Source organism: Nanorana parkeri, unplaced genomic scaffold (genome assembly GCF_000935625.1).
Source record: "Nanorana parkeri isolate BGI_ZX_2015 unplaced genomic scaffold, ASM93562v1 scaffold224, whole genome shotgun sequence".
Lineage (NCBI taxonomy): Eukaryota > Metazoa > Chordata > Amphibia > Anura > Dicroglossidae > Nanorana > Nanorana parkeri.
The window spans coordinates 584,551-608,918 of NW_017306492.1; the positions used below are offsets into that span (position 1 = coordinate 584,551).

The 24,368-nt window shown below is 44.5% G+C and overlaps 1 protein-coding gene across 3 annotated transcripts in view; it reads left to right on the forward strand.

Annotated features, from left to right (window-relative positions):
* Positions 1 to 24,368, forward strand: part of ITPR2 (inositol 1,4,5-trisphosphate receptor type 2) — a 263,467-nt gene that overhangs the window by 208,582 nt on the left and 30,517 nt on the right. For 2 of the 3 annotated variants that reach the window (XM_018556080.1, XM_018556082.1), the window contains exons 48-51: positions 8,802 to 8,927; positions 17,586 to 17,761; positions 21,098 to 21,262; positions 22,352 to 22,541. In XM_018556080.1, coding sequence (XP_018411582.1) covers positions 8,802 to 8,927; positions 17,586 to 17,761; positions 21,098 to 21,262; positions 22,352 to 22,541 — 657 coding nt within the window. Of the gene's footprint in view, positions 1 to 8,801; positions 8,928 to 17,585; positions 17,762 to 21,097; positions 21,263 to 22,351; positions 22,560 to 24,368 lie in introns of all 3 variants that reach the window. The other variant, XM_018556081.1, reaches the window with a different exon arrangement.

A 24,368-nucleotide genomic window follows, 5' to 3' on the forward strand; every position in this document is an offset into this window, starting at 1 on the left:
TCCAGCTGACAAGGGGCGCTCGCCTCGACTTAAATAATTAAAACCTTGTTAGCGGGAACAAAAAAAAGAAAAATCGCTCACTTTTCTTTTTTTTCTTCTTGCTCATTAATTGCAAATTATTTTAGATGTAGCGGGCGCTGCGTCTAGACTGCGGCGTCACCAAAATAAGAACGAGGGGAGAGATGCTGGAAAATTTATAACCGTATTCTGGATCTGTTGTAGATTTTTTTTTATTGTGTCGTATTTTGGGGTCAACAATTTTCAATATGGTATCCGTGCGCAAGAATGGCCATGTTTCGGTTTTTGGCTTAGGGGGTTAGGTTGCGTTTGAAGGTGGCCGCATACATTTCAATCTTGTTGTACAATTCTCTGTGAAGGTTCTCATTCATCCAGGTCATGGTATATCTGTAAATTATCAGTCAAGGCAACTGGACTTGCTGTATTTTTCCTGAAGATGTTTCACTGGTCATCCAACCAGCTTTCTGAATTCTGAATTGAGAAAGCTGGTTGGATGACCAGTGAAACATCTTCAAGAAAAATACAGCAAGTCCAGTTGCCTTGACTTAATTTTTACAGATGGTTGTACAATTGTCTTTAGATTGAACAGCAGCATGTTATTTGCCGCCATCTATGATGTGATGTCAGCAGGGGCCCCGCCATCTTGGATGTGATGTCAGCAGACCCAGCAGATTCGCTGTTACTCGTGTGATACTCTATTTTTTTACCATCCGACAGCTGCAAAAAAGGTGAAATAGGGAGGTGAGGGAATAGGCAGCACAGGCCGTAATTAGACACACCCAGAAGAGGAAAGGGCTATGGCGTGCAAGGAGGGAGCAGGCTGTTCTAGGGATTTGACTTTCTGTAGTAGTCAAATTTCTCAAGCAAGTTCAAAGGCACATTGGAAGGGAGTAAAACATTATTTATAGAAAGGAAAAACAGTGCAAGTGAGCATTTACATTTGTTTTCTGTGCTTTTACCTGTAATTTTGACAGAGGGGACAGGGTCTCTTTAATGCAGACATTGTATTCAAAATCAAGAACTGCTTATTAGACAGCTGCTGCCCCTAAATTAAAAAAATGCTAGCTTTATCAGGTCTCTAGTCAAATTTGTAAAAATATTCCAGTTCTCTGCAAGATATGAGAGGTTTTTTTTCCTACAAAATGTTGGCAAAAAGTATTGGAGTCGGGGGGGGGAGGCAAAATTAGGACAGAATAGGTTTTAAATGGCTTCTGAGGGTTACAGAAGCTCCTTTCAACTGTCCTAAATCTGTTCTTGAGCCAAAAAATGGCCCCTTATTAACTGTTTTTTAACACAAAGGAAAAAAACACTGAAAGCAAAAAAAAAAGTCATAATTCAAAAGTAAAATTAAAAAATTAAAGCAACGGTCTGCAAAATATATTGATCAGATGAAAATAAAGAAGGAAAACAAACAGGCACAAAGAACACTTTGGGATGTATTTATATACAATTCTCAGAGCTATTCGCCCCGTAAATCTCTGTGAACGTTCATTCTGTGCAAATAAAGGAAAAAACAAACTCTTTTAGAATATTTTCTTTACAGGTTGAATGTCATGTAATACCACATTATGGCCACTAGATGGAGCACGGGACAAACGTATTTTCAATGCTCCTCGGCGCCATCTAGTGGCCATATTCAGTTTTCTCTGAATGTTACATTCAACCTGAAAAAAAGTATGTTTGTTTTTTTTCCTCATTTCACACAGAACGAATATTCTTAAAGATTCGCAGGGCAAATGGCTCTACAATTGCTAGCAAACCCTCTCTATAAACTAAACCGCAAAAAAAATAAAGCAATGTAAATAAAAGAAGATTTTATTTTTTTCCAAGCAAAATTCAAATACACAGCACAGTGAGTGAAATGAAAGGATTCTGCTTTGGCGTAATTGGTAATTTTTTCTGAAATTTAGGATTAAGATGTCAGCCACAAAGCGACCTGCGGTGGCCCCCTCCCGTACTTCTGGTACAGTCCCCTGTGTATTAGTATGTCTGTGTTACCCAGTCAGATTCTAACTGTTCTGCTCAGGATAGGAAACAAAAGGAACCATGTGATTTGGGTGCTTTTGGAAATGCAGCCAATCAGGATTGAGCTTTTATATTCTGATGATGCTGGAGCAATGAAAGCTGCAATCTGACTGGTTAACAATCCGCATTATGCTGTTATGAATTTGCACTTCAGCATAATGTCCCGTGTTCTACATAACCCTGCCCACATTGGCGCTGCTCAGGCTTTCTCTCCACGACGGTGGTTTTTCATACCTTGAAATGAAACGTTTTTATTTAAATGAAAATTGCCCTGCTGGAGCTTCAGCTGCTTTATTACCCAGAGATCAGCAAGGGAAGATCTGTCATTAGGCTCGTCCCTGACATGCCTGCATGCTCATGAATTAGTGAATGCAGGTGTCCTACCCATCCCGCCAGCAAATCCCCACCGCTATCACCGCCTTCATCCCAAATTCAGCAGGAAGACTTATGGCTCTGGCAGCTGGATTGGTAAAGATTGACTTTAAAGGGAAACCCCACTTTCATTAAGAATATAATGGATATAACTGCTGCACAAGGGATATTTTCACCCATTGATATTAGAAATGACGTTTTCAGTCCGTAGATGTTGTTATTCTCTAATATTGCCAGACACAGTACAGCCTTCCAGATGGTGGAGACCACCTGGCTAGAGATGAGGCTGGGCAAAAACTGTGACCGACACCACTTCCTCCCAACCCAGTTGTAGAAAGGCATGCAGCTACATGTCACAAAAGGGCGGGGAATGCCCCGCCGCAACTGCCTCCACTGATTGGGCCAGGAAGGGGGAGTGGCAATCGCAGTTTTGAGTTGGCTTGGGCGAACTTGGTTTGCACCAAGTCCAGGATCATCTGTACACCAAACCATCACATTTATCAATGTGGCCAAAAGGATGTGCACACCCAGGGGCATCCCCATAATGAGGCAACCCAAGGCGGTGGCCTCGGGTGGCATCTCATTGAGGGTGACAGGTGTGTGTGGGGGGGAACGGCAGTATGGTCGACTAACAGCACCAATACCATCCCTTCCCTGGGGAACAGCTCGGCTGGCCACCACCTCCCGACCAGCTAACCACTCGGCCTCCTGCCCGGCTGACACCTCAGCTTAACCCACTACACCCCCCCTTCTCCTGGCTGAATAAGGTAGGGGCGGCCCTGTGCACACCCCTCCTAATTTTAGACAGTGGTGCTCTTTTAAAGGGTCTGTAAACCCTAATAATGAGCATCTCTTATTTACTTCCTATTAGTTTGTTTAATATACCATTAGAGGTGTTTTCTTATATCTGTTGATCCTGCCAGAAATCTTCTGAGCTGATAACTTCCTGTGCTCTCTGCCTCCACTGACTCTTATCAGTCACATTGTCCTATTGCTTGTGGTGAATAGGAGAGGGTTGGGGGTTCTGTGGTCCTATCTTGTTTCTGGTGTCCTGATTCAGAAGGGTGAATGAGCGTTGTCACCCTAGGCCTGGAAGGCGTGTTACTTGTAAAATCACAAGGCGAATATAAAGGAAAGAAAACTAATGCAGCCACCACATGTAAGGCCCCATTCACACCTGACCGTTTTGTAGCGCGTCCTACGCTCGACGAACGCGCTACAAAACGGTCAAAAACATAAATAGCATTGTAGTCAATGGCCTCGTTCCCTCCTTGCCGTATTTCCGCCCGTCCCGAACGCCCTACAAAACGGCCCACGCCTGAAAAGGTCCCGGGACTACTTTGGGCCGTTTTGTAGGGCGTTTTCCATTTGGATACAGCCAAGTAGCCTTTGGGGTCGCGCGACTTTTTTACAGCGAATCGCGGTAAAAAAAACGCGTGACGGTCGCGCGACAGACGCGCATATTACAATACGCCTAGGTGTGAATGGGGCCTAAGGATTGGTAAGCTGCAATATATTATTTTTTCACAAGACCCTTTTCTGTTCCAGCATGCCTCTTCCCCTGTGTACAAAGCCAGCTCCATAAAGACATGGTGTGACCGGTTTGCTGTGGAGAAACTTCAGTGTGGTGCATGGAGCCCCGACCTCAACCCTACTGAGCACGTTGGGTTACATTTCAATGCCAGTTGTGAGCCAGATCTTCTCATCCAACATCAGTACCTGACCTCACAGATGTTCTTTTGGCTGAATGGGCAGAAATTCCCACAGACAGTGGCGTCACAAGGGGGGTGCGGCCCGCACCCCGGTGACACCATTGGAGGGGTGACATCAAAATGACTGACAGTCATTTTGGTGTCACCCCCTCTAAAAAGTCATGGACCGAGAGCCCGACAGTGTCAGGAGGGTACCCGGCGGCATACTTCATCCCGCCGGGTGGACATCCCCCCCTCTCTCTGCCGGCGTCCATCATTAAGATGGCCGCTGGAAGGCATCAATTAGATGACCGCGCATGGCTGGGTGTCACCCGCTCTCCTCTCTCCGGGTGACACCCAGCCTCGGGACGCCCCTGCCCACAGACACAACCACTTCAACATTTTGTGGAAAGCCTTCCTAGAAGAGTGACGTCTCCTATAGCTGCAGAGCTCCAGAATGAATGCTCATGGTTTTGGAATGTCCAATAACCTCATATAGGTGTGATAGTCCGGGGCCCACCAATTCTGTAGGATATAAAGTCAGTCCCTCAGCCATGGCCAGTTGTCCACACACTGAAAAATGACAGCTGCGAGAATGAAAGGCTCAATCTGATTGGTGACCGCAGGGGAACACAGAACAGTTCTAAATTAAAACTAATGATAATTGAAGTCTTTCATGTTTCAGCTCTTTTTTTTATAGAATTGTTCCACTCCCGATCTGCAGCAGCTGGAGGAAGTAGAAATGCAAGGGGAAACAAGAGAATAGTAGGCAGCATCCTTTTCAACATTAGGTGCCATGTTCACAGGCATTAGACAACCATCGTGCCAGTAAATAATAATAGCGCATTTTAGTCTTAGGTCTCGTTCACACCTAGGCGTATTGCATATGCGTGACCATCGCGCTTTTTTTTTACCGCGATTCGCGGTAAAAAAAGTCACGCGACAAACGAGCGTTCCCGAAGGCTACCTGGCTGTATCCCGATGGAAACGCGCAACAAAACGACCCAAAGTAGTACCTGTACCTTTTCAGGCGTGGGCCGTTTTGTAGCGCGTTAGGGACGGGCGGAAATACGCCTAGGTGGGAACGAGACCATTGAATACAATGGGATTTATATTTTTGAGCGTTTTGTAGAGCGTTCGTCGAGCGTAGACGTGTGAACGAGGGCTTAGGCTGTTTATCATTTTTGCACTCATAGTTGTACTGCTATTGGCAAGTTAAACTTAATTAGACCGATCAACCCCTGTGCACACACTGCAGACCTTGGATCAGCCCCAGTGCATAGACTGCAGACTTCAGATTAGCCTCAGTGCATGCAATTCATATCTTAGATCAGTCTCAATACATGCACTTATAGACCTTAGCTCAGCCCCAGTGCATGAACTTCAGACCTCAGATCAGCCCCAATGCATGCACTTATGGCCCTTAGCTCAGCCCCAGTGCATGTACTTCAGACCTTAGCTCAGCCCCAGTGCATGTACTTCAGACCTTAGCTCAGCCCCAGTGCATAAACTTCAGAACTCATATCAGCCTCAATGCATGCACTTATAGACCTTCGATCAGCCCCAATGCATGCAGCTCAAGCCTCAAAACAGCCCCAATGTATGCACTTCAGGCCTAAAAACAGCTCCAATCTATGCACCTTAACCCCTTAGATCAGCCCCAGTGCATGTACTTCAGACCTCACATTAGCCTCAGTGCATTCACTTCGGACCTCAGATCTGCCCCATTGCATGTACTTCAGACCTCAGATCAGTCCCAATGCTAGCACTTTAAACCTTAAATGAGCCACAATGCATGCACATTAGCGCTCAAGTCAGCCCCAGTGCATGCACCTCAGATTAGCCCCAATGCATGCACTTTAAACCTTACATCAGTCCCAGTGCATGCACTTCAGACCTCGTAGCGGTCCCAGTGCATGCACCCAAGACCTCAGATCAGCCCCAATGCATGCACTTCATACCTCAGATCTGCCCCATTGCATGTACTTCCGACCTCAGATCAGTCCCAATGCTAGCACTTTAAGCCTTAAATCAGCCACAATGCATGCACATTAGATCTCAAGTCAGCCCCAGTGCATGCACCTTAGATCTCAGATTAGCCCCAATGGATGCACTTTAAACCTCAGATCAGCCCCAGTTCATGCACTGTATGTACATACTGTATGTATGTAAGACCCAATGCAAACATCAGATTAAAAATGCAGGGGACCACTGCGGACAGCAGGCTTACATCCTTAGCCACTGGCGGTCTTTTTAGTGATGTCAGGGAGGTGGGTGGAGCAAGCTTTGTAATTGACAGCCTAGTGAGCTTCCAGTTACAACCAATGGCAGTGGGTGTCAGTACAAAAGGCATTGTGTGCCCGCCGCGGCACGTGTGATGGGGGTTACCAATGCCTGCAACTGATCCTGTGGTTTCTCAACCTTCTCTAAATATGTGGAACCCTTTCCCAATTAAAAGTGTATTTGTGTCATTGGATTTATGTGTCTTCAGATGGAGGTTTCCTGTAATTGTTTTTGTTTTCAATTTAAAGAGGTTTTCGGTTTCCTGAAGCCTGCTGTTCCCTGGAGGTCTCAGAGACTTTATACTGCATAAGGTTATATGAGAAATGTTTTATACAGAAGAAAGATAAAGATATATAAAGCAGGAGGAAACCAACGCAACCTAAAAGTGGCAAAGCAGAGAAGCCAATACTGACCCAACAACACCTCCACATAGGGATTGAAAGAGTCAAGTGGAAATGCCAAGAGAAGGGCCAGTTGGAGTATGTTGTCCTTACATATATTTCTCTTTGTATTTGCAGTCTTTTGCACAGAAAAAAGTACCACAGAAAGCCTTAGAGCATACATACGCCCAAGAACAAAAATGTTATATATTGCAGCTCGCCAGTCCATAGATGTGATGGCTGCATTAGATCCTGCTAGTAGCACACTTCTTGTCCTAGGGTGACAACACTCACCATGCTGTATGTATGGAGCAGCAGTGTTGTCACCCTAGCCTGCTCATTCCTGATTTGGACGGCAAAACACCCTTCCCTGCTCCTCATAACATAACATAGAGAGAGATGTTCTGTAGATTACAGTGACAAACTGGGCAGGACTATTAACACTGCTTGGGGAAACACTGCAGAATGCACAGAAAGTTAGGCGCTCGCTGGATACTGGATTTCTGGCAGGATCAACGTATTTTTTTTTTAAACCTTTTTAAACAGATATAACAAGACGTTTTTGATGGTATAAATCTAATGGAAAAACTTACCCTTGCAATGGGGCTGCCTCCCGTGCTGAGTAGTTAAGTGCTTGTTTTGTCTACGGAGCTCAAATAAAGCAGTATTACTTACCTGATTCTGGCTCCTATGGCAGTCAATGCTCATCTCTCTCCCCCTCCGCCCCTAATGTTGGACTTTCCCTTGGTGTCCTCTAGGGATGCACCGATACCAGTATCGGTATCAGTGCCGAGTATTTGGGCGAGTACGACGATGCCTAGCCCGATACTTCCGGTATCAGGAAGCCAGGCAGCGCGCCATTACACGCTGCCTAGCTTCCTGATTGCCCGGGAAGCCGGCTCCATGCTCCCTTGTCACTTATGAGCCGACTTCCCGGCCAATCAGGAAGCCGGGCAGCGTGTAATGAATCACTGCCCGGTTTCCTGATTGGTCGTGAAGCTGGCCAATCAGGGATCCGGGCGCCGTGTAATGACGCGGCGCCCGGCTTTTTGAATGGCCAGGAAACCGGCTTCATGAGGTGACGAGGGAGCATGGAGCCAGCTTCCCGACCAATCAGGAAGCAGGGCGCCGCGTCATTACCTGATTGGCCAGAAAGCCGGCTCCATGCTTTCTTGCCACCTAGTGACGAGAAGCATGGGGACGGCTTCCCTGCAAATCGGGAAGCCGGGTGGCGAGTCTTTACACGCCGCTCGTCTTCCCGGCTAATCAGGAAGCCAGGTGGCGAGTCATTTAACGCCGCCTGGCTTCCTGAATGGGTATTAGGTATCGGCGAGTACCAAGAAAAAAAATATCGGTACTCATACTCCATACCGGAATAACGCTATTGTTGCATCCCTAGTGTCCTCATGTCTGATGCAGGTCAATGAACTTGCATAGGACGTGATTACGTCAACGGTCCTTAGACCACCAGAGCACACAACACCAACAAAATACAATTTGGGTTGGAATTCAACTTTATTGAAGGCCGGAATACCAACTTTGGATGTTTCCTAGTACTCAGCATTTGCATTCCTAGGCAGTACATGTGGGGACATTAAATCATAATAAGTTACCCAGAAACATCTAGGTGTCCTGTAGGACCAGAAAAAGTAGACCATATCTGCTGCTTGAGCACAGCCTTCGAAGCATAGACCATTGTAGGAGAATGAGACCCCTTTATGAAGTTTGGGTGAGTAGAACCAGAACCTTCTTTATCTCATTTTCTTGATGAGTCTGCTCAAGAATAGCGCTTGCCCCTTTTTTCATGCTCAGGCCTTAGAAACCACTTGCCATCAAAATGCTCCTCCGCAAAGCTGTTTTTTAAGGAATGGAGAGCAAATACTAGAGCTTGACTGGAGTAGGAGTTGTATTGCCAAAGGTGGACAACCCCTGTAATCAGTTTGTGAGGTTTAATAATAAAGGGCTTTTTGGGTCATTTCTGTACTTCTAGTTGTCCCCTCTTGATGACTTCTGCTCTTGTCTTTCTTCTCAGGTAACCAAGCTCTGTTCTGGTTCTCGCGACATATTTCCCTCTGGGGCAGCATCTCCTTCAACCTGGCCGTTTTCATCAACCTGGCCGTGGCTCTGTTCTATCCATTTGGAGACGATGGAGATGAAGGTGAGTGCAATTTGTATACTTATGTGAGCGTGTGGAGGCCTATTCTTGTGTGACAGACCATACTGTTTAGTGCCATTGATGTATCTAGGCCTATGGTTTCTCTCTATTATTAGTTCTTGGGGCTGGTACTTTTGCTGGCAAGACTGATACCTTTGGGCATGACTACTACTGGTGTAAGTATAAGTGTAAGGTAAATAGTCTGCTCTATGGTTTAGTTTAGCATTTGGAAGTTTAAAGTTGAAGTCTAAACAGATCTAAAAGTCACAAATGAATGCAGCTCTGTAATCCATTAATACATCTTAAAATGTATTTTTAAATACAAGCAGTGTAAATACCTGAATCTGCCTCTTGCAGTCCCCATACAGCAGAGATGTGAGAGGAGGAAGAAGAAGCAGCACAATTAGCCAATCAGTGTGCTAACAAGAAGCATGTTTATTGGAGGAGAATGCAGAGTGACAGATGACTCCATCTCTGTGCTGTTTCTCCTTTCAATGTCTAGGCAACAGGCAGGGGCAGGTCCAGGGTGACCTAGAGGAAGCAGGTTGAATGATGCTGGTCATCAGATCTAGTGGCAGAAAAAAGGTACAGGGCGGGATCTCTGGACTGAAGTTGAATATATGCAGCAAAAGTTGGTTTTATGATTTTGCCTTTGAATGCTCTGTTCAGTTTAAACTCATTTTTGGCTTCTGCTTTATAGTTAAGTCAGTGCTGGGATCAGAGTTTTGGCGAGGTTTTTGTTTCCGAAACAGACTTTTATGGCGCACAGGGAACACGCACTGCATGTGAGCCCCTTTGTGCGTGTTCAATATTAGAGTCCAATATGTCCCCCTGCACTCCTTGCAGCGTCTCCGGCCAAAATCACAATAATGGTGCTTGCAGTGATACTCACAGATGGCGCTGTGCACATCAAACAGGCAAAGGAATCACTCAGTAAAAGATTTCAAATGATAAAGTCCATATAATCGGACAGATCGTAATACATATTGCAATAATTATAACCTAGGGACCCTTCATCAGGGCAACAATGTAATTGTGTTACATTGTTGCCCTGATGAAGGGTCACTACATGGCCCCCGAAACGTCGGTTATAATTATTGCAACATGTATGACGATCTGTCCGATAAAATGGAGTTTATAATTTGAAACCTTTTCTTTTTTTTTGGGGGGGGGGGAGGGGGGAGAGAGTAGGGAAGGACTAGATCCCTGTCAGCTTTCTGTTGCTGTAAATATTCTGACGAGAGTACTATACCTAAGATAAAAGAATCCAAAAATCATTTTATATTAGTGCTTGTTCATTATATAAAACAGCCAATGCATTTCAGGGGCACAACACTTCCCCCTTCTTCAGGGCTGCAAAACAAATACAAAAAATGAAAAAAATAAATTCTCATGTCAGTTTAATTCATAATAAAATTAATCAATTTGTATGAATACAAAACATATATTCATGATAATCAGAAAATTTCTATAATAACTGTTACACTATGACCAATTATATTATTAAATAGAGACTCAGAGATTGCCTGATAGGAGGAGCACATTGAGACTCAAGATTAAAATGGACAAGATGGTTTTTGAATTTTAAATAGACAAGATGGTAAAATAAAATGCAAAAAGAATTGAGGGTGGGCTAAAATAAATCGAGATTAGAAAAAAATGAAACTTTTTCAAATTAATAATAAGGTGCATAATATATTCATTAAAACGCAATTAGCAACGGAGTGATTTTAACCGAGTTAATTTTGGATAAAATCACTTCATTGCTTGTTACGTTTTAATAGATATATTATGTAACAATATTAATTCAAGTTTCTATTTTCTTTTCTAACATGAATTCATTTTAGCCCACCCCCAGTTCATTTCTAATAACAAGTTTTTGCATTTTATTTTACTGTTAAAACCATCTTGTCCTTTTGAATTAAAATCTTGTCCAAGTTGATGAGTCTCAATTTGCTCCCATCGTGCAGTCTATGGGTCTCCATTTTAATAATACAATTCATCATGGTTGGTGTGGAATTTCTGGAGTTCTACTTTGAATTGTTAGTATAGCTAAAACTTTTTTTTTGTTGCGGATGGAGTGGGAAAAGATAAATAGAGCAGAACATTTTACTGTTAGCTGTCTGTGATTTCCCTTCGCTTCATGGAGACGTAACAGGAAGTGAGATTAAATCTCTATAAAGTGTGAGGAATACCCCTCTTTGATGGTTGACATCCGCCCATCACCTCTTGTTCTGGGGACAATTCTAAAATGTTATATTCCCCTTTAAGTTTTGTACTGGTGACGATGGTCAGAGAGGGTGAATCTCCCCGTCGAGGACACAGGCGGCAGCAAAAAACCTGACCAATGTTTTAACCCTTCCACACTTCATCCACTTCTACAAAAAAATAGTTTGGGCTGTACATATACTTTAAAGCTGAACTAGCCACAAAAACCTTCAGTTAAATATATTCCTCAATAACCCCAAAGGATAATAAAACAACTTTGTGTGCAACAAATGCCTTTTCAGATATTACAAATTAATGGTGACATCATCACTGTGCTGCACATAGCCGGTGGGAGGGGCTCAGCAGGCTCCACCTACTACAGGCTGCCTGCAGAAAACTACAGGAGGGGGCGGAGTCAAGACCAGTCACCCTGCACAAGGTGAGAGAGCAGCATTGACTGGTCTTTATTACTGGAGTGGGCCGAGACAAGACCAGTCACCCTGCACAAGGAGAGAAAGCAGCAGTGGCCGGTCATTATTACAGGAGGGACAGAGACAAGACCAGTGACCCTGCAGAAGGAGAGAGAGCAGCAGTGGCCGGTCTTTATTACAGAAGGGGGCGGAGACGAGATCAGTCGCCCTGCACAAGGAGAGCAGAAGTGACCGGCCTTTATTACAGGAAGCTCCAAGTTTTGCACAGAGAGATACACAAGATTCAAGGAAGAATACACAGGACTCTTGTATTGTATTACATTGTATTGCATTACTTACCTGGAGTTCTGCTTTACATTGTCGTAGCTTTGGGCCGTGAGTTGCTAGTTTATCAGCTTTTCCAGATCTAGGAAACAATGTGTCAGTTACATGGAGAGATTTGTGAGATCTATTTCATTGCAGGGAAGCTTATCATAACCCCGGAGTCTCTTACATAACATTAATGCTGCCTGATCAGTCCTAATCTCCTTCCCTTTGTGTTTGGCCGCGTTTTCGGCAGGAGGGTCTGCAGGTAGCACAGAGCCGAGCCCGTTGTCTGCTCTGCACCGGCCACTCATAATAGCTCTTTCAGCGACCCCGTCACATGATGTCTGCGCAGCTTGTGTTCCACATGTGCCCGCACGTGTCTGAGCCGAGGCACTGGCCCCCTGGGTCTCTGAGATGTGCAGAACAAGCTTCTTCTGTCTTATTAGGAGGCCTGTTTGTGTAGAAGAGACATAAATATTCATTCCCAGTTTAAGGTTAGAGGCGGCCGTCTCACGTGTACTCCTGATCTCTGTAGTCACCCTGGCGGCACGGAGACATGAGAACCTGCGGCGTCCCAGGATCTGTGTCATGAGACATATTGAGGGCTCATGCATATGCGGACATTGTAAACAAAAGCATATGCATGATCCTAAACGAATGCGTATTAAGTATGTAGGCCAGTCTCGGTGCGTACAGTTCTCCTAATACATTTTATTAACCTTTGCAGTGGGGCAAACCCTGCACTGCAAGGGTTAAGTGGTTGTTTTTGCCTAGGGCCAAAAATAACAAAGTTATATTCACCTGATCCTTGGAGCCGGCCGGGTGACACAGCGCTCTCTCCAGCCTGTCTCCTTCTTTGCTGCAGCAATGGCTTAATTTAAGGGCGTGGGTTATAGAACAACTCCTGGTATTTTTTTTATTAACCCCTACAGTGGGGCTACCCCCATTCTGCAAGTTTTAACTGCTCGCTTTGGTTTAGGGCTGAAAATAACAAAGTTACGCTCACCGGATCCTCCAAGCTGGCCAGCTGTGACAGCACTCCCCCCAGCCCATCTCCTTCTCCGCTGCAGCAATGTAATGTCCTTCAGCATCCTTACGTCTTTGAAACTGTGTATAGAACGTGATGACTCAGGGACCTTAGACCGCAGCAGCGGAGGGGGAGAGATGCTCCAGGGACCAGTCTAAGTGAAAGCCCGCTCTGAGGATCAGGCTAGTATAGCTTTGTGGACCAAAACAGGCAGTTAACACTTGCAGTGCCGAGGTAGCCCCACTGCAACAGTTAAAGGAGCACTATGAGGTGAGTGACTTCCACTCATCCTCATAGTTAGAGCCGACCTGTGACAATGAAACTGTCACACGTCAGCTCAATAGATCGGGAAGTGAGTGAACTCATACCGTCGCTCGCTCACTTTCCGATCATCTCCCTGCAGTGAGCGGTGACTGGCAGTCACCGGTCCCCGCAGGGATTCCCCCTTTCCCCTCCTATCCTCCAGCGCTGAGTGGAGGAACAGACGGGGAGGGGACGGGCACAGCTGGCTCTGTCTCTAGATAGGCAGAGCCAGCTGTCACTCACGCAGCTGGGTGGATCCAGACAGTATTGTCGGGCAGGGGCGTCCCTAGGCCGGGTGTCACTAGACCAGGTTACACCCCGACATGTCGTCATCGTGGGTGCGCGTGACGTCACTGCGCGCGTGGGCAATGATGTCATTGCTCATGCGCGGCCATCTGATTAATGCCTGCTGGCGGCCATCTTTGTGGTGGATGCTGGCAGAGAGAGGAGGGGACGTTCACAAGGCGGGATGAGGTATGACGCCGGGTCCCCTCCTCTCTCCTGACACTGTCGGGCTCTCGGTCCATGACCGAGTGCCCGACTTTTTAGACGGGGTGACACCAAAATGACTCAGTCATTTTGGTGTCACCCCTGCAATGGTGTCACCCGGGTGCGGGCCACACCCCCCTTGTGACGCCACTGTTGTCGGGATCCGTTCCGGCTGCAGCGATCTCAATAGCCTGCTATATACTGAGCTTTGGGTCACGAGAGGAGGTTAGTATATGTCCTCCCATGACCCTAAAGAGAACTAAATTCTCTTTTAATAAAAAAAATTACCCGGAGTTGTTCTTTAAGTATTCGGTTGCAATATCATGACTAGACATGTGCACCAGCAAAAAATTTGTTTTCGTTTCGTTTTGATTCGGATTTTGCATTATTTTGTTTTTCGGATTCGGGTCTGAAATTAAATTTGTTTCGGAATTCGGATTCGGATGAAATTCGTTAGCAGGAGTCCGGTCGAAATTTTGTTTTTTGGACGAAATTTCGTTGCAGCAAAGTGACATTAGAAAAAAAATAATTAATTTTTTTTTTTTTTTTACAGTCTGCAGAAGATGAAAAAAGCCTGAGGTTCTCCCCCAATTCATACCAGACCCTTTAGGTCTGGTAGGAATGTTAGGAGGGACCCCCCCAAGTTAAAACACAAAAAAAAGTTCCTGGGGTTCCACCCAAAATCCATACCAGACCCTTGTAAGGGGGGACCCAACGTTTTTTTCCCCCATTTTTTTGCGCTGGGGTTCCCCCTTCAAATTCCTACCAGACCTAAAGGGTCTGGTATGAATTGGGGGGGAACCTCATGATTTTTTCATCTTCTGCAGACTGTAAAAAAAAAAATTTCTACTGTAATTTTGCTGCAACTAAATTTCGTCCAAGAAACGAAATTTCGACCGGACTACCGCTAACGAATTTCGGAAAATCGGGAATTCTGATTCGTTTGCATTCGTTTTAGCTGTAATTCGGAATTTGGATATATCCGAATTTCCGAAAATGCATCCGAATTTCGTTTGGGAACGAAATGAATCGCACGTGTCTAATCATGACTGATGCCGGAAATATGAAAAGAAAAGCTCCTGTTGCATCATGGGAGCCGTTTTCTTTTGTTACAGAGTTGCTGGGGGAAGGACATACATCCAGATCTTATTTTTTTCCACATGTGTCTGACTGTTATAGACACGATGACGCATAAACAGTTAGCATTTTTTTTACCCCAGAAAAGGTTGTTTTGCTGAAATGACATTGCGATTATCTGGTCAGTTTTGATTCCGATGGTTCTCGTCAGAGTTCTACTTTAATGGAAGGTTTATTCCTTCAAACAAGATTTAACTTTCCTACTTTAATGAAGAGTTGAATGTAAAACATCACTTGATAGGAAAACACAGTTTTAGGCCTGAAAATTGATCAGTCGCTTCCTATTAAGACTTCTGCAGGAAGCGAGAATGACAGGTCACAGGCGAAGATAGGACGTGTCATGTTGGCAGCACATTTTATCGTGTTTAAACTGGGTTTCATTAAAAGTCTCCGTGGCATTGTGGATCCGTTAAGGGAAATGATTGTCACTTTAAATCCTAAATATAGTCACGGCTCTGACTTCTCCTTATAGAAGCCAAAGGAGCTGATGAAGGCGCAGTGACAAGTGACGCTGCGTACCGAGGTCCCGGGTCCCGTTTGCGTCTGAATTCCCATTGTTTTATCTCCCTGGTAATGATGTGATTAAAACTTGTCTGGCCCCGCTCGGGATTTCACGGTTTCAGATCGTTAAGAATATAAATATATCTCAGATACATTTGTAACACCGTGTCTGCGGATTGTCACAAAGCCGAAGTCTTCAAGTGGACCTGTAATGTGAACTTAGAGAATACCTAAACCCAGGAATAAAAATGTCACCCATTGCAGCATAGCAATCCTTAGATGTGGCAACTGCATTCATTTTGTTTTCCAGGCTAACAACATTAACTTCCTGTGCACTGAACTTCTCTCAATCAGTGTTATCAACTTTAACATCTGTCTTCTGCAAACTATAATATACCCTTCCTAACCATGTAATAGAGATGAGGGGACATGGAGGTGTTCTGTAGTCTTGTCCAAGTGTGACAACGCTGCTTCTTCAGATACAGAAGAATGAATAAGCAATGTCACCCTAGGACAGGAAGTGTGTAACTGCCATAAACCAAAGGGAAAGAAAAGGAAAATTACATTAAAAAAATAAAAGGAAAAAAGTCTAAAAAAAGAATCCTAATGCAGCCAGCACGTCTAAGGACTGGTTAGCTGCAATTACCATATATACTCGAGTATAAGCCGAGTTTTTCAGACCATTTTTTGTGCTGAAAAGTGCCCCCCTCGGCTTATACTCGAGTCAGCGTCTCAGTGGTCAGGTTTCTTCTTACTTACCTCGCCGAGCGTCGCGTCACTGCTGCTCCGGTGGGCGGCGCTCCGAGCGGGGTCATCTGGCAGTCTCCGGGTCCTAATAACATTTTGGTTTTCATTAACCTGTCACAAAATGTGATAATTAGATATAGTTATATAAGTTCTAAGCTAAATTTAGGTTTTCCTAATTACTTTCCTAATTAACATAATTGGTCCTTTTAATGTGATGGGTGGCCAATGACCGACAGAGATCCTCAAAAAGGGGCAGGGCCATGTTCAAGTTTGAGGCTATGTTCACATAGGGGTAATTTGGAAGAGGAAAGCTTGACACATGTTGTGTACACAAGGAACCCCACCATCTTTTTCCGATACTCGCCAATATCAAATACCGATACCGGAAGTCCCATTAAGGAAGCTTGGCGGCGTTTAAAGACTCCCCACCTGGCTTCCCAATCAGCAGGGAAGCCGTTACCATGCTCCCTCATCACCAAGTGATGAGGAAGCAAGGAACTAGCTTTCTGGCCAATCAGGAAGCTGGGCATTGTGTAATGAGGAAGAGGATTGGCCCAGCTTCCTGATTGGTCAAGAAGCTGGCCAATCAGGAAGATGGGCAATGCATCATTACACAGCGCCCAGCTTCCTGATTGGCCAAGCCAGATAAAGGGACCCTACGTGGCCCTGAAAGCGATTGTCTATACTTGATGGTTCTTAATAAATGAACACTTGTTGATGCTGAAAGGACTTTTGGTGTGCTGGTGACATTCCTGAAAACGACACATACAGTATAATATTAGCCTGGCAGCATGGATTTCTAAAACACGTACTGATGAGAGATAAAGTGCTGCCGTTGCTCACCTCTCCTTCTTAAAATGCTACTTGCTTGACAGTCATGCCAATCCTCTGGCTTTTATACTTTGATTCAGTATCCCGGGTCAGGCATCCATATAAAGTAAAGACATAACTTTTATCCTGAGTTTCATAATCTGCACACTTGTACGAGGTCAGTAAAAGTATTTTTTGCATTGGGTCATTAAGAGAGCCAGGCAGCTGGTATTTTCACAAGAAGGCCAACAATGGTAGCCCCCACGGTACCTTTCTTTTCTGCCACTGCATGTCCTCCAGCATCATTCAACGCACTTCCTCTGAGCCCAGGCTGTCATGGACCCATCCTGTGACTGAACAATAAGGGAGAAGCAGCAAAGTGATGAGCTCATCTCTCTGTCACTCTGCTTTTTCCTCCTATCAGCATGCTCCTTGTCATTACATGAACTGATTGGCTTTATGTGCTGCTTCTTCCTCTCCCAGTCTGAGCTCTGCTGTTCAGGGACTACAGGAGGTTGGTACCAGGTCAATTCAGGTATTTACACTGCTTGCATTTAAAAAACATTGATTGATGTATTAAAGTAATGCAGAGCTGCATTCATTTGTGTCTTTATTTGACGGAGTTCAGCTTTAAACAAACTACCTAAAAATGAAATGAAGTTTCTGTGATAACTGAATCCTTCTCTCTCTCGATCTGTGCAGGGACCCTGCCCCCGTGGATCTCTGTCTTGCTGTGGATAGCTGTTGGCATCTGCACGGCCATGTTGTTCTTCTTTCACAAACCGGTCGGGATTCGTCCATTCCTCGTGTCAGTGATGCTGCGCTCCATCTATACCTTGGGGCTGGGCCCAACTCTCATATTACTGGGGGCCGCCAACGTAAGTACGCCTTTGATCCAGGCGCATAGGTACATACAGGAGCCGCCATGTACTTTTCCAGATTCTAGTCGTCTCCCGGCAGTCATTCTCACAACAATAAGAACAGACGGCAGCCAGCTAAACAGCCAGGGGCCCCGTGCATTCACGTTCACTTTGATCGGCTGCAGGGGATTTCTTTCAGATCCCTCTAATGTAGAATATCTGAAGTTTTCAATACCTGCAGGACATAAGAACTACTTCACGGGGTTGCTGCTTCTACGCAAATCAGGAAGGAAAGGAAAAAAAATAGAAAAGGAGATAACCCTCCCAAAACTGATAACAGGGTAAATGCTATGCATGCTTTATTTTCTATGTGTTCCAAAGGGTTCCGACAGTCCCGTGCCTGGCAAATGCTGAACATGTTTCCCACCATCTCTGCTGCTCACCGTGATACAATGTAGCACAAACATGAGAGAAGAATGGGAGGGGCTTCATTTTTGTACTAAGAGTCTATTGGTGGTCTTTAATGAATTTACACCTACAATCTATTGATTAAAGTGTATCTAAACCCAAGAACACAAATATGATATATTTCAACTTACCAGCCCTTCTAGTGGCTGCATTTTTTTTCCCATGATTTTTAAAATTTGTTGTGACCTGGTGATCCTGCCAGTAACTTTCTGTCCTGGGGTGACAACACTCACTAACTGTACTGTATCTATGGAGGAGCAGCAGCGTTGTGACCCTAGGACAGTACCAGAGCGCATCTTCCCTCTGCTCATATCCGTAACATGTGGGGAGGGGTTCTGTAGTCTGCATAACTAGCTGGGAAAAGAAAGAAGTGGAGCATAGGCAGGGCCGGTGCTGCCACTATGCAACCGCCTAGGGCACACATCTACCTAGGGCGCAGCCCTGACCATTCACTCCCCACGGCGCCCCCCATTAAAAAATCTTTCCAAGAGCAAAAAAGACCTGATGATCCTGCCAGAAATCAGCTTCCTACGCTCAGACAGGCTATTGAGACCCCACCCACTGAGCAGAGAAGCGTAACTGAGAGACAACTTTCTCTCTCAGGTTCGCTCCTCTGCTCAGTGGGCGGGGTCTCAATAGCCAGCCTGCTATTGGCTATTTCAAATTAAATTGCATCCACCTGTCGCCTGCAGAAGCTAACCGGCAGGAGAACGGCGCTGCGCATGGGGGAGTGCAAGTAGCTTTTCTTGCCTAGGGCGCAAAATAGTCTAGCACCGGCCCTGAGCGTAGGAAGCTATTGGCTCACAAGATTTCTGGCAGGATCATCAGGTCTTTTTTGCTCTTGGAAAGATTTTTAAAAAATGTTCAATGTCATATATAACAATATCAAATAAGAGAAGTTCATTGTTAGGCTTTACATACATTTTAAAGCTCTTTAGCACAATGTCCTGTGCAGAAGTATGGGCTTCTAGTTTTCAGACCATGCAGTTACTGACAATAGTGATCAGGCACCATTCGGATTGCTTGCTGATCATGTGACCACGATGACAGCCAATCATAATGAAGATATTAGTTTGCTTACTACCTCAGCGGTCACTAGGCGTCCCACAAAGGAAGGCACATTGACAGGTGCAGCCAGCCGGTGTCCATGTCTGAAAAATTATTAGGAAAATATCACCTGTTAAGTGTATATTGTACTTTTATATACATATTTGTACTATGGACAAAAAAGCAAACCTGTCACAGACTGAGCATATGTTCAGATCCATAAGCAGGGTGATTGTCGGTGAAAACCCCATTCCAAAATGATCAGCAGACCATGAGATACAGGCAGCTAAATTTAAATGCAGATATTGACTTTTCCTGTAAATCTCAGGCTTGCCCCACTTATGTTTCTCAGGTCTCTGGGTCAGTCCTTGAAAGTAAAGGGTGTCCTCATTGATCAGTAGCGGGGCTCAGGAGGTGGAAGGGTGCAGGGTCAAGGTTGGTGTTTTATGGGAAAACGTAATTTAACTTCAGCTGCCTTCCTGGTTTGACATGCAGTTTTCAGAAATGGTGACCTATGACTGCATCACTTATTTAATTTAGTGATATGCTTGGCTTGAATGTCACTGAATTGTGATGGTTTTACTTTTCTCTCCACTCCCCCCTGTGTGTGTGTCTTTTTCCCTCTTCCTCCCACCTCTCTCCCTTCCTTTTTCCCCCTTTTATCTCTCCACCCTCAAACCCTCTCATCCCCTCGCACCCCGTCTTTCTCTCCTTCCCTTACTCCCTCCTCTCTCCCCCCTTTACTCTCTATGATTCACTGTTCTCTATTTCCTCTTCTCTATTATTTCCACAGTGCTTACTCTTTGCTTGGCTCTTCATATCAATTATGTATGCAGACATGGATTGCCAGCTATAACCTCTCTCATTGCAGTTGCTATTAATGGATAAGTCAGTATTCAAAGATTGTCATTAACACAATTCAAAGGTTGCACCTTAAAATATGAACAGCATTTATTGAAATATCAGAAGGGATGATTCTCTTTATTTTTCATCTTTCAAAAGAACAACCAACAGTCGAATTCTCTTCACAGTCAGAATGATTTCCTGCTCAGTGCTTACTTTCCAGGCCCTCTCCATTCTTCTAATTATCAGAGCAAATGTCACTAGTTATACCTGAACAAAACGTATTTTTATTTTTAGGATTTTCTTAATGAGAGAACCTGCCCCAAGATCGAAATTATTTTGGACTAATGAAAAAAAAAAGCCATGTGGCCAACTTCATCAAGTCAGCACAACTTTCGGTGCTGTTACTGTATAATACATCTTTCTGTGTCTCAGTCATGATTTTATTTCTAGGCAGATTCAGCGAATTCCATGGCTGTTCGGCTCGCGGAAAGCAAGCTGTGGTTTGATATTAACTCTCAGCCTCATGCTGTCTCACTTTGCTCTGTTCCGTGATTACTTATCGAGTAAATGTCACCTACAAACACGTTGGATACAGCTTCAGTAAACAAAACATGCATTTTTCACCACGTTGTCCGGAACTTTAAAGCCGGGCGACACAGTCATAACGGGGGCTCGGAGAGTGAATAAGACAGATTGGTGCCTTTTGTAGCGAGCAGCAAAGAATGTGTGCCCTACCTGGATATTAAACTGTCACACAGGATTTGTGATAGAATTATTACATTTTTATTTTAGCTAAATGGATTCTAACCGGCTCCTCGCTCAATCCGTCAAATCGCCATTATTTGTGCCTCACCAGTGTGACGGTTTAGCGATTAAGCAGCCGTTATTTGTGTGCGATGATCTGCTCCGAGATGCATAAAACCAATTTGTTGTTTTTATGAGATGTTTTAAGTGGCTGTTCCAGGCCGGTAATAGTCTGTTTGTCTACGACAGCTGTGCAATAAAGTCGTCTTCCTGGTGAGTTTCGTGGGAAACCGCGGCACCTTCACCCGAGGCTATCGAGCTGTCATAATGGACATGGCGTTCTTGTATCACGTGGTCTACGTAATCGTGTGCATGCTGGGCCTTTTCGTGCACGAGTTCTTCTATAGTTTCCTGGTATGTATGTTACCTTACATGGGATATGTGAAGTTAGGACCAAAGTCGCACTCTGAACAAGCATGGAGGTTATATTTTTAAAGGCTTAGTATGACCAAACATTGATGTACACTGAACATCGCACCAACACTATGGGGGTTTATCACTAAGCTGCTGAAGGCCGCCCGACCGCATGCAATGGAGTCCCACCACATAACGAAGCATCTCACAGATGCAGGCAAAAGAAAAACAATTGGGCGGAGGTAGCAGTGACAGCTAGCTCCGCCCAACTGTATTCTCTTGACAAGCACCTGCCGAGTCTTTTAGCAGGCCAATGAATAACAATTGGGCGGGACCTTTGTTATTGTTTCATGACAGATCAGCGTCCCCAGGTCATTTGGGGACGTTGATCTGTCATTTGCAAGGAGATCGTTCGGCTTCAGTCGACCGTTCTCCACACTTCGGGTGTCACTATGGCTCAGCTGGTAGTGGTACTTCCAGTACCACTACTGGTAGCAGCATACAAAGACATTTTTAGACAATTGTGTGCTTCCAATATTGTGGTAACAGTTTGGTGAAGGCCCCTTGCTGTTCCATAATGACTATGCCCCTGTGTACAAAGCCAACTCCATAAAGACATGGTTTGACCAGTTTGACTTGAGTGGCCTGCACAGAACCCTGACTTCAACCCTAATGAACACCTTTGGCAGTAACCAGAACACCAGTTGTGAACCAGGTCTTCGTCTCCAACATCAATACCTGACCTCACAAGTGCTCTTATGGCTCAGTGGGCACAAATTCTCACAGGCACACTCCAAAATATTGTGGAAAGCCTTCCCAGAAATTGGAGGCTGTTATAGTCTCAAAGAAGGGAAAACTTTAAAAAAGTTATATATAATATATATATTATATATTACCGTATATGATGGTCCAGTGTATACAAAGTGTATATAATTTTAGTTAAAGGTCAGGCCTTTTAGATTGAGTCAGCTCCCTGATTCTTTCATGTTTTGGATGATATGATATGTCTGTGTAGATCTATTACCTAGCTGCCATACAGGCTGTTTTATCTTTACAGATATAATATAATTATTATTGATACTTCCACAGTTGTTTGACCTTGTATATCGAGAAGAAACCTTGTTGAACGTCATCAAAAGCGTCACGAGAAATGGCCGCTCAATCATCCTGACTGCAGTATTGGCACTCATTCTCGTCTACCTCTTCTCAATTATTGGGTTCCTATTTCTCAAAGACGACTTCATCATGGAGGTGGACAGGCTGAAGACACCCGATCTTGGTATGGAGGCATGGCTGTGTATCTCCTTCTAAGTCAGGCATAATTAGGGGACATATGTGAAGGCTCACTAATAGCACTTGTTTGGCTTTATATAGACAGTAAGTCATGAAATTGCAGTATAACAAAAGATACATTTCATATCCATTACTTATAAGTATATCCTCTTCTGAATCCCACTCCATCCTTCTTGTAATCTCCAGGCATGTCATTTTTATTTCACACAGTGCTTTTCCTCATATATTGCCTCTTCCTTTGAGTCCAGCCTTTTATATTACCCACAGACCACTGGGTCATCATTAAATCTTTTGGCTTATAGTGAGGGGGTGCATACTGAGATCTCTAGCACACAGAGTGTTGAAGATGCCACACACTTAGATCTGTGGTGCTGAGAGCATAGTAGACTTGCACTCTTTCTTTTACAACAGTGAACAGGTTTTTAGATAGGTACTCTTTTTTTCTAGGCATAGGTTTGCTATAGCTGTAAGCAGTGAGGGGTTAGTAGACAGTTCTCTACCAGCAATGAGGAAGTAGTAGACAGTTACTCATCATAGGAGGTACTCATTATCCAGCAGTCAGTAGACAGGTACTCTTTATCATCCGGCAATGAATAGGTTACCCTTGGGCTTGGGTCAGTCTGTTCTGCAGTATACCAATCTTGTGAGAAGTTCTTTAATCCCAGAGCTCCCCAGAGGACTCTCCCGGCCAGCGGCAGCTGCTCCAATAACAGTAGTGTGAGAGCTCATTTTACAAGATGCCGCGTGTAGCTTGGAGGACCCAGACAGAGACCCCTGTGTAGTCCGTCCGCCAGTGTGCTTCTACAACACCATCTATTACAGAGGTGCTACAAGCGCGGACTCGTCTGACAGCTGGACATCCATTACTTGCTAATAGTCATGAGAGTAATGATAAACGAATCATTATAGAAAACATAAAAAGTACTTTATTGAGAATTGTGCTCTCTCCATCTTATCCAGATTTATATCTGACCCTAAGACCGGGTTGGAGAACTGCAACCAGTCATTATGTAGGCTTTGCTGGAACATGACACTCATACAGAATTGTCCTATTAACCAATGCATAGAGTAATGGTGATGAGCCAGCCAATCAGAATTCAGTTCACTGAATTCACATCAGAAAAACACTGATTGGCTACTTATGATTAAACACACTTTCCTTTGACTTAAAGTGTATATCAGGGCACCTGGAATAAAAAAAAAACATATGTAGTAAAACTTTGCAATACATGTACATTTCCCAGTGTTTTACCCCTTTAACAACAATGCACATACAGAAAAATGTCTGTTGGTTTACCAGAAATCCAGTGAGCTCCTAATTCCTGTTTGAGCTGACAACACATTGCCTCAACAGTGATCTCAGCCTTGCCGAGTTTTCCCTGCTGGACTACAGAAAACTTTCCCTCTATTCATCTATGTAACATAACGGGGAGCGGATTCTGACATAAAAAGGGAAAATCATAGATGCTCAGCATCACGTGTGCATGCAAATACAGCTCCTCTAGACTAACACCCACCCATCAATACATTTTAATATTTGCATTATTCCCCCTAGGAGCCATCCCACTGCTTGAGTCAGGGCTGGGGGCTCTTGAGAGGAGTACTGAGTACTGAGACAGGTAGATGTGATTTTTTTCAGGAATCTATGTACAACCAACCTGCCAGCCTCTTCCTCCAGCCATGATCTGCCTGCATTGCATGGAGAATCACAGAGAACCAGTGATAATGTCACTTGGTCTTAAAATATTCGAATGAAAATGAAAGGTTTTATTAAAAATATAACTACCATGATTGGGGGGGGGGGGGGGGGGGG